At 34.6% G+C, this 10,070-nt stretch overlaps 1 protein-coding gene across 1 annotated transcript; it reads right to left on the bottom strand.

Moving 5' to 3' along the window:
* Window positions 1-6,279: 6,279 nt before the first annotated feature.
* LOC141703759 (homeobox-leucine zipper protein HDG2-like) lies at window positions 6,280-9,858 on the bottom strand. Its single transcript, XM_074507190.1, has 11 exons — window positions 9,773-9,858; window positions 9,497-9,643; window positions 9,349-9,415; window positions 8,775-8,825; window positions 8,424-8,669; window positions 8,224-8,328; window positions 7,892-8,092; window positions 7,598-7,778; window positions 7,223-7,497; window positions 6,760-6,882; window positions 6,280-6,663 (listed from the first exon to the last, which is right to left on the bottom strand). The coding sequence occupies exons 1-11, from the start codon at window positions 9,856-9,858 to the stop codon at window positions 6,280-6,282; spliced, it is 1,866 nt and encodes a 621-aa protein (XP_074363291.1).
* Window positions 9,859-10,070: the final 212 nt, after the last annotated feature.

The raw sequence follows: 10,070 nt of genomic DNA, 5'->3' as shown, positions 1-10,070 counted from the left end.
TGGTGTTTGGTTGATAACTTATTTGGAATCAAGAATCAAAAGACACTTTATTATATTTTTGTTAATTTAATATTTTAATATTAAAAACTAAAATTATACACGATCACTTAATTTAATCATAAATATTACTAGAGTTTTTTTGAAAAATACCTTAGGCTAAAAATATTTTTACAAAAATTTGCAAAATTACCTTTTTATTTGCAAAAATACTATTTTCCATTTTTTTTTGCGAATATACGGTTTTATGCAACTTGATGCAACTAGATGCAACTTTAGACGAATTTATGCAACCTCATGTAATCTCAAATGCAATATAAAAAACACAATTCAACTAATTGTGTGTCTGCTTGATTTTAATTGATTCCCTATTTTTGCAAAAAGTTTTAAAAGATAATAAAATCACAATTTTTTTTTAAAAAAAGTTAGTGTTTTTGCTTATTTTTCTTATTAAAATATGTGATTATAAATATTTTAACATAGGATCTAAGAAACTAAAATATGCATTCACATTTTTTATTCATCAATATCAAAATTTAACCTAAAAAAAAAGAAGCACACTATAGTTAAAAAGAAAGGCGCCTGTACTATCCTTGTAGTGAGACATGGCCAGGGAGAAGCAAGCAAAGTAGAAGCTTTGCCAGAAGCAAGACGAGGAGGCGGAACTGTCGTAGAAGCGGTAGTTTCCCCTGACTGACTAAAATAGAACAGTCGCGACCTACTTTGATAAAAAAGGCGAAGGGTTTGGCAACAAGCAAACGGCTTTCTATCATAGTTGCAAGGATTCCAAACTTTAACTATAACTACTTAAATACAGTTCAAAGGCTGCTGTTTCATAAGGGGGCTGTTAATTACAAGCTATCAGCGCTGTCTTAGATTAAGTGAGTGAAAGCTGACGATACTATTACCGGATAAGTCTTTTATGGTCCCAGGAAGGCATATTGAAGGTGTGCGGGTAACTGCTTAAGTTCTACAGAAGGAGCCCTCAGTGCTAGAAAGTGGTGGCAACGCTTTCCGTTCCCCAAGATTTAAAAACTGCCTGCTCCCCGAAACTGCTATCTAGATTAGCTGTATTAGCCGTAACCAGTGTGCTTCGCCTTCGGCAGCACACCTGCTCGATTAGTAAGCCTCTTTGTTGGACCGCCGGCGCGAACACAGTGGCCTCTGACCAGGATCAGTAACCAATTCGAATTTGGATCTTGACATGTCGGTGGTTTTTAACCGTAGGCATTTTTCCAGGAAGTTGGTGTGCTCAAGGAATGAATCTAATCAATTAAGTGGGAAAGAGCCCTCGTAAGGCCTCATTCATCCCTTACCCGGAAAAGGCCTCTCTCATCCCTTGCAGCTAATTAATGGCAGCCCCTTTCTTGCTCATGTTTACCGTATACGTAACCCTCGCTATTTAATCTCCGGCTATTGATATTGAGCCAAATGGGACAGAAGGTACTCTTATATAGAATCTGCTCTGACTGTTCTCATAACCGGCGCCCCCGCATGCACGGGTGGTTGATAAACACGTATTGGGCAGCTGTCAATGGATTTTGTGATCGAATGTCCAACTTTCTATAATTTAGGAGTGAATTGGCTAAGCCAGAGTCTTCCTGACTTGCGGGACTGGTTAAAGCAGCATGGTCAATACACACCTAAAGCGCCTACGTTCCGCTTGCAGTCAATACAACCACAACCTAACTTGCACGAGATTCAACAACTGACCTTCTTCGGCACCAAGACCCTTTAGAGAGAGGGGCGAGGCACAAGAGGATGTACTGGGCCAACCATGACCCTTTTCGAGCAGCTCTTTGCCGCCGAATCTCCTCATTGGCCGATGTCAACGTCCTGTAACACTCCAGCAACAGGAACGGGAATAATAGATGCTACACTGACTGCGCGCTTACTCTATAAATAGAGAAATCAAAGGGGATTCATTGCTCTTTCTCCTTTATATTTCCTACAATATTTTTATTTTTTCACTGGTGAATTTGAATTCTGTTTCTTACCGGTTTCGTTGATTGACTTTTTTTTGGCGATGTTATTTAGACTCTTTCTAGAAGACACAGGTCGATAGCTTATTCTCCCTTCGTGTCAATCATCCAACCAAGAGCTATGAACCCTACTTGTTAACACAGTGCATTTGACATTACCCGAAGACCGGTTTTCTCGAAAAAGTAGAAACGATATTACTTCTGATACTCGATCCAGGCAGAATGGGAATATACACCTCTGGATGGCCGAAGAACCGAAAGAGATGATGTTGAAGCACCTAAAGGAGAATTTGGTGTCTTTCTGGTCAGTAATGAAAGCAATCGTCCCTCCCGTCGTAAAATAAGAGCACCTGGCTCTAATAAAGAGCGAAAGCTTTAGTTGTGAAAGATCTTCCCCAACAGACTTAGTTTTAACTTTTCATTGGCAAACCAAGAGGCAAATGATAAAATATGGCTCTGTTGGAATCATGAAATTCATGTAGTGCTTGTCGGCGCGTTTGAATAGTGTACCGCAGTCAACATCAGCAGAGCGAGAGAAAAAAAATGAAAAATATAATAAAATACGTGTAATGAGTCTCAGCCCTTGTCATAAATGATATCAAGTGTTTGATAGCTCATATGATGGCTTTCTAAACCCTATATCTCATGAATTTGAAAAATGGATTTTTAAATAAAAAAATTTCAACAAAACACATGATATGATACAAGTCTACATTATACTAAAAGATAGTACAGCTGATGTCATTGTTGCTTATATGTCAAATTCTCATTAAATAGCTGAAATCATCAAATCCTACGTGTGTCTCATCTTCCATTAACATTTTTCCCTAATTAATTATATTTTGAATGTCTATCTTTCATTTATAACCTCCATTTATTATCTCTTTTCCTCATTTCTCATTTCTCATGTCTCCCTTCTCATTTTTAAAGTATCCACTAATTCTCTCTTTCACTAATTTAAATATTCATCAATTTATTATATATTTATATAATTAATTAAAAAATCTTATAATTTGTCATACTCTTTTTAGGTGTTTATATTTTTATTTTTATTTTATATCTCAGTATCATAACATGATATAAATATAACACATATTGAAATTAAACTATTTCAAATTATATTTTTATAGAAGAATTAAAATATAACCGGGCATATCCCCGTGATTTAATCTACTTTTATCTATTTCAACCCCATATCTCATACCCAATATTATTAAACCAAACATAGCTTAAGTGGTTTCTAAAACATATTATGCATTATCTTTTAGAGTTGTTTAAATTTTTAATATTAATTTAGTTAAAGAAAAGTATATATTTTTTCAAAAAAGAATTACTAAAAAATGTCTTGAATTAATCTAAGACTTACGGAATGATTGATACTAATATTAATTAACATTCTTTTTCAAAATTAAAAATATGGATTGTTTAATTTTAATATTTTTTAATAATAGATTTGCTTTTTTGTTAAATATATTTTAAGAGGTAATTACATTTTTACTCTCCAATTTTCGTTCAAAAATAACAGCATATAACTAATTTGCAAAAATAGTTCACTACACTTAATTAATCTATTAATTTAATTTTAGTTTGTTATGGTCATTTTACCAACTAACGGTTTTTTAATCTTTAATCATATTTTAACCCCGACCTATAAAACACATTATTTGAGATAAAATAGTTTCATTCCCCATCTAAGATCAATTATTTAATTGTATTTGATATTGACCAGTATTTAGTTATGCGGCATGGACAAGCAAACATGCAAAAAAGATTTAGGAAAATGTTATTTTCAGACCTCCTTTTTTATGTGCAAAAAGACCAAATTATCCTTATATTCATATTTTTCAGGGCTTTTATTGTGAATGCAGGAGGGGCAATTTTGTCATTTCAGTCTTTTTTTGCTCTGAATATAAAAATTTTGCTCTGAAAATAATATTTTCCAAAGATTTAGTAAATTGGGTTTAATTCGTTCTTTAAAAAATTCATAGTTTATAAAACAGATAAAGTCGATTTTTTTTAAAAAATCGGGTCAAGTTTCCTTCAGAATAAGAGGCCCATTTTAGGTTTGTATGCCAGCCGGCCAGACTGTATCGGGCTCAACCATACTTTTAATCAAACTAATGCGTCCAAAAAATTCAAGTAAGTTACTCATTGCAATTTTGACTCAAAATGATCATCAATTAACTTAATTTGGTCATTCCGTTAAAGTCGAAAACTAAAACTAGTCAAAATCCAAAAATGTTAACGCATGATAGTAGGGGTCATTCTGGACTTCAATATAATTATTAAAACTTGTTTTTTGACTCACAAAATCATGATTAAATCTCGTTTTTAATCTTCTAAGTTTTGAAAATAACACAAGTTCGGACAATCAATGTCAGATATCATCATTATTCTGTGAGCCAAATAGAAAATTTTAGTAATCGTATTGAATTCCAAAACGAGCTCTACCATCCTATGTTACCATTTTTCAATTTTGTATAATTTTAATTTTTGACTGTATTGAAATGTTCAAATTAAGTTAATTAATGACCCGTTTGAGTCAAATTTGCAATGAATGAGATATTTGGACGCAATTAGTCATCCGGTTGATGTTTAACCCATTTATTTATATATCAATATTAGTTCGTGTCCGTGCTTTAAACCGTGGCTTGTTTACAAAAAGAAACAAATATCTTGAATTAGAATAATTTGAATACCGAAATAAATAATATTCCTTTATATTACATTTAGACTTCTCAGTTATTAATTTTCATAAATGTTATTTATTGTATTAAATCAAAAACCAATGAATTATAACTTGTCTTGATTCTAATAGAATAATTTAATATGCTTTTTAAAAATTTATTAAATTTTTTGTACATTTCTAGAATTTATATAGAAAGAAAATCATATTTTTCAGTCGTTTTAAAAAATCTGGGCTTCTAAGGATCGAATAGAACTTTTATTTAGACTTTTTAAGTCTAGGATTTTATCTGAATTTTTTGAATTTTGGATTGATCCAAATTTAGAATAAAAAAGAGACTCGTTTAAGGCCCGTGTCCGTATCAAACCGAGTGAGACTATGTTTAAATCAGACTTTTCATTTTTTTTTTGGATTGAATCGGGTTTTAAAATTTCTTAAACATCTAGCAAATAGTAACCAAAAGATGAAAAGTAAAGAGACATGAACTGAGACATAATACATAAATATCCAATATTACAATGTATAAATTAATCTAAATTGATAATTTCGCAACCCCTTGCAATATCAAATTCTTATTTTAATATTAATTATCTTTTATCAACTAAATAATAATTTTTTTAAAAAAAATATTGATTGAGTATATATTTATATTTATATATACACTATATTTTTATTACTCATATTTGTTATATTGTGTATTGTTTTGAATTTTTTTAGTTAGATAACACCGGAAATAAGTACAAATTCACCATCTTCTAAACTGCTTCGAGTCTCAAACACATTTTCAGTGCAAAGTGGCTCATGAATCACAACCAAAGCAGTTGACTGGGTTACCTTGTTATCTTGCTGTATCAGGTGGGTAAATCTCCACATTAGTATACACCAAAGATGTTTTCTCTACTATCATTTTCTGAGTCAAACAGCCCATCAAAACATTAGTAGTAACCATATTTGAGTCTGCTAAACCAGCATCTTCCTTTTGATCATCATTTGTTGCCTCTTTAACAATTTGATCCTCATCCATAACGACATCACAACCCATAAATTTACCCACCACAAATGATATCATTTCTCTGTTTAGAAGATAATTTTCACACTGCTCTTTCTCCATAGCTTCTGTCTCTTGACTTGTTCCCTGATCAGTACCTCTCTCCTTGTCTCCCTTATCACCCTTCTTTTCATTTGTATTTTGCAGTTGGTGTCTTGGCCTTTTTGGTTGCGGAACTTCTCTGTCAGGGTTATCATTGCATCTTGTCAACGAGTGGCCAAAAGCTTTGCATATACTACAAGAATGCGACAACTGGGAATATTCAATACTTACTCAAAGTCTCTCCTCTACACCTTTTTTGATAATAATAGGTACCCATACACATGAAGGTCTAGGTGCAGAATATTCAAGTTCAAATTGGACTCGAGCAAATTTCAAAGATTCAAAATGTGCAGTAATTTCATCAAACTTAATAGGCTTTCCAATGAGCTGAGAAATCATGGTTAAACCATCACGAGACCAGTAGGAAGGTGGCACTTCACCTAGTTTGATCCAGCAAGGCACTTTGTCAATAACTTGTCATGTTTAATGATTACACAAATGATGAAATAGCAACCTCATTTCTATTAGGCCTCATTCATGGAAGCAAGCAGCGCTGCCTGAGATAAGAATTCCTCCACTGCTACTTTAATCCTCTCCGTCGTGAGGTTGATGAGGTCTGCTGCTTGGGAATGCATTTCAGCGGGCGGTACGAATGTCGGAGAATCATCGACCAATAGCTGAAACGAAACGGTCAATAACGATCCTCCGGATCCTTCTGTTCCAGTAGCAGGTCCATCAGGATGCACTGCAAATCCCGATGGAAGAAGGGGTCGATATTGGGAACTTATTCCATTCAGTATCAGATGCATATCCTCAGTTCTTAGGCGGGAAAAGACAATGTATGAAGCCACTGGATCACTGCAACTCTCTTGCAGTAATAGTATGTTCTCTTGGCTTGAGTTCTCAGCCTACAACGAATTTGTGATCGTTATAAATAAGAAAATCATTATTTCCTTTTTACTTCTACTGATAATGAAATGAAAACTTTCTACATATGCACTTACCAGAACCTTGTGTATTGAAACAGAATAGCTAGCTTCATGGCCTTTGGTAATGTGACACACTTGTTCAACAGCAGTTTCACCGGAGAGGACCTCCCATTCCCTACCGGGGTATGGAATCAGCGGCTGTACGTGGAATATTAAGGTCTAATGATTAGTTGTCAGCGTACAACATGGAATAACAGCTAATTTGGAATCTAACTATATAGATGCATGTAAATTTGCGTCAATTTGGCATAACAATGTAAGGAAAGTTGTTGTACTTATATAGACAGTTTAGATAATGAAGTCTAGTTACAATCATAAATTCGTCTGAAGTCTCTATATGTGCACTGATATAATGCCTTGAACCTAATGAAGATAACATAATTTACCTATAGATGATAATTTAAGAAGACCGAATAATGAAAAGTTCTTTCTAATTGCAGTTAAAAGTGGTAATGCATTTAATTTCAGGTAAAGATACCTCGCTTCCTGAGTTGTGATTGCGGAGAAAATCAAACACAGACTTCGGTGGCACTGGAAGCCAAATTGATGAAGCAGCAGATATCAGAGTACCCCTAGGTAGGCTATGATCTCTCATATTCATTCTTGTCATGACCCTAATATTGTCGTCAGTAGAATGTCCCGATAGTTCTTTCCAGTTCCCGGTTAAACCACTAATTCCTGAGTTGAAGTTTAACACCATTTTTGCAGCAAGCTTCAATAGAACTGTCTGAGCTCTTTCATCACTTGACATCACTGTGTGAAAAACATAAATGCATATAGGAGATTCAATTTTATCAAGGAGCAGCAGGAATTTTTAAGTGAAATTCCACTAATGCAAGTTTCATTTACGTACCTAGCTGATTGTATTCCCCAAGAGGGGCCTTTAGCGAGATGTCATTTCCCATCTGTCGACACCTTCTTTCTAGGGTAGAGATCCATCGTTTGGCTCCAAATCCTATACTAGAATCTAGCAGAGGTTGATACATAGCTCTGATAGCCCTGCAGTCCGCATCTACATGCTCAACCCATGTAATCTTGAAAAACATTACATGAGTAAACCATAATTAGGTAATCCAAGAAATATCAATCAAGCTCATACAATGAAATACATAATATATATGATCAACATTGTATGCATTTAGTTCACCTGTGAGAATCCATCAGGTAATTCATGAATAAGGCAACCTGATGGCCTTTTCTTGCACCCGGTTACTGGGACTGGGTGTACACCGTCTAATGAAACGTCAACCACTATCCAGTCATTCTCAGAATATCGCTTACAATATCTAGCAAAATAGGTCTCACGGTTTGGGACAAGTGGTGTAGAGAGTTGATATGTAGCAGCCATCTGAATTAGATTTGCATGCAAGCATACATGATAGATTAATTATATTTCAAAAACTATTAACATGTACTGAATATAATGTTTTTGTTAACTAGACTTAAGGGGAAGATTTATAAATAAAAAAATCTAATTACCACTTGTAGGGTTCCATCATAGTCTGTTGCTCCTTCTGGATTCATCAGGACATCAACTGTCCTAGCCTTTGGGACAATTTCATAAAACATCACATACCAGTTACTCTAGTTAACAAAAAAGATGACAAGTTAGAAAGCAAATTCATCAGTTCTAGATTGACAATGCAAAACAAATACAAAAGAATTTAAATAATACTGACCACGTCCATAAAATAACTGACGAGGTTCTTGGGACTCAATTCAATCCTGGCAGTTTCACGAGAAACTTCAGATGTGAAGCCTACTTGTCTGGGGCCAACCAGATTTGGAAACATTCTACTATATGCCACTTTATCAAGAATTCTGCTTCCATCATCAGCACCGCAATGCCTCCACAGCGGTTCAGTGACCACAGCCATCACTCTCAGCTCTTCTGTCGCCAACCGTACAAGCTCAACTATTGCTTCCTGAAATTTGTTGGCCGTCATTGCATTGAGTAAGTTATGACTGTCTCCTGAATTAGTGCCACTAGTACTTTCATTTTCAAGATTAGCAGATCAGAGAGGACTTACCATATTGTAACTTGTTGGAGCCTTATCAATCTTTGCCTCGTGCTTTTCAGGCTGTAGCATACAGCTCTTTTTTTTTTTCAAATTACAAATGTCACGAACAAAAAGAAGAAAGTCAAGCAAAGAAAAAGAACCATATTGAATGTAAACAATATGTAACTAATTAAGAGGGAATCAACGATACTCCTACGCCTTACAAGGTGTTGGTTCCGTAGTTACTCCAACGGTGTATTTTTTTTGATGTTTATTATATACAGGATCTCAAGTTAAATCTTGTTTCGGTTAGTCAATTATGTGAATCTGTTTAGTTTACTTAACATGGTATAAGAGCGCGGTCTAGGGAGGGTCTTATGTTCGAGTCCTTTCACCCCATTTGTTCTATTTAAATATTTGTTATTGGTATTGGTTTTATTTGTTATTATCGATCGTAGCGAAAAGTATCGTATAATTAATTGGAGTGTTAAAGAGTATAAGATCATATTCGGGTTTTTCTCTACAATCTTAAGGTTTTAGAGCGATTGATTACTTAACAGAGACATTAATAAATTACGAACACAAAAGAGGTTAGTTTTGCTACCTGTTGACGAGAATCCTGCAACTCTGATCTTGCAATTTCCTCTCCTTGATTCGCCTCAATGTGTGCACTGTACGCTCCAACAAAGTAATTTGAGTTAAAAACAAAGAAAAAAACAATAATTTGTTGTGGAAACAAACAAAAAGCTTACGCTTGCTGCTGCTCATCAGTTATCTGCTCGGTCGATAATGTCTTCGAGCTTCCTCTTTCCCAGAGCTTTCTCTGCAGCCGCCGCTGACACAACACCTTGATCCCAGTCATCTTGCCCTCCTCCTGAGTTGTTTTGTCCCAGTTCCTCCTGTGCCACAACATTCCTTTAGTTTAGGCGCTATTTAAATCATTTCAAAATATTTTACTGTTGGTATACATCACAGAAACATTTCTACATTCTAGTGACTTCTTATTTTTACAAAAAAATAGTAGTTACATTGAAGAATTCACCTGAACATTAGTCGAAAATCGAAGAGCGCTGCTTCCTTCTCCATCCAGGGATTGTTTAGCCGGTGTCACCATTCTTGCACGTTGTCTGAATTCAGGAATTTTATGTATACGAGATTTATTTGGTCGAGATATCTAGAAAATTTATGTTGATCAGGCGAATGCAAAGGCCAGAAAATGAGAGCTACTCGCTGATGAACTGTATGTTTTTGTCCTGCAGTGTACAAGACATTTATTTGTTGAGAGATTTAAATTTAACCATCTTCGACCCTAATAAATTTTTTAAA

This window comes from Apium graveolens, unplaced genomic scaffold (genome assembly GCF_009905375.1).
Source record: "Apium graveolens cultivar Ventura unplaced genomic scaffold, ASM990537v1 ctg7076, whole genome shotgun sequence".
In the NCBI taxonomy this organism is placed as follows: domain Eukaryota; kingdom Viridiplantae; phylum Streptophyta; class Magnoliopsida; order Apiales; family Apiaceae; genus Apium; species Apium graveolens.
Note: the sequence above shows the minus strand (reverse complement) of the source record. Positions and strands in the feature narration are given on the sequence as shown.

Coding starts and splice junctions, on each gene's coding strand:
- LOC141703759 (XM_074507190.1), bottom strand. CDS start 9,858: ATGGTGACACCGGCTAAACAATCCCTGGATGGAGAAGGAAGCAGCGCT. Junction 8,329..8,423: donor TCAGTTATTTTATGGACGTG/GTCAGTATTATT, acceptor TTTGTTAACTAG/AGTAACTGGTATGTGATGTT. Junction 6,883..7,222: donor ATCACAACTCAGGAAGCGAG/GTATCTTTACCT, acceptor TTCCACGTACAG/CCGCTGATTCCATACCCCGG.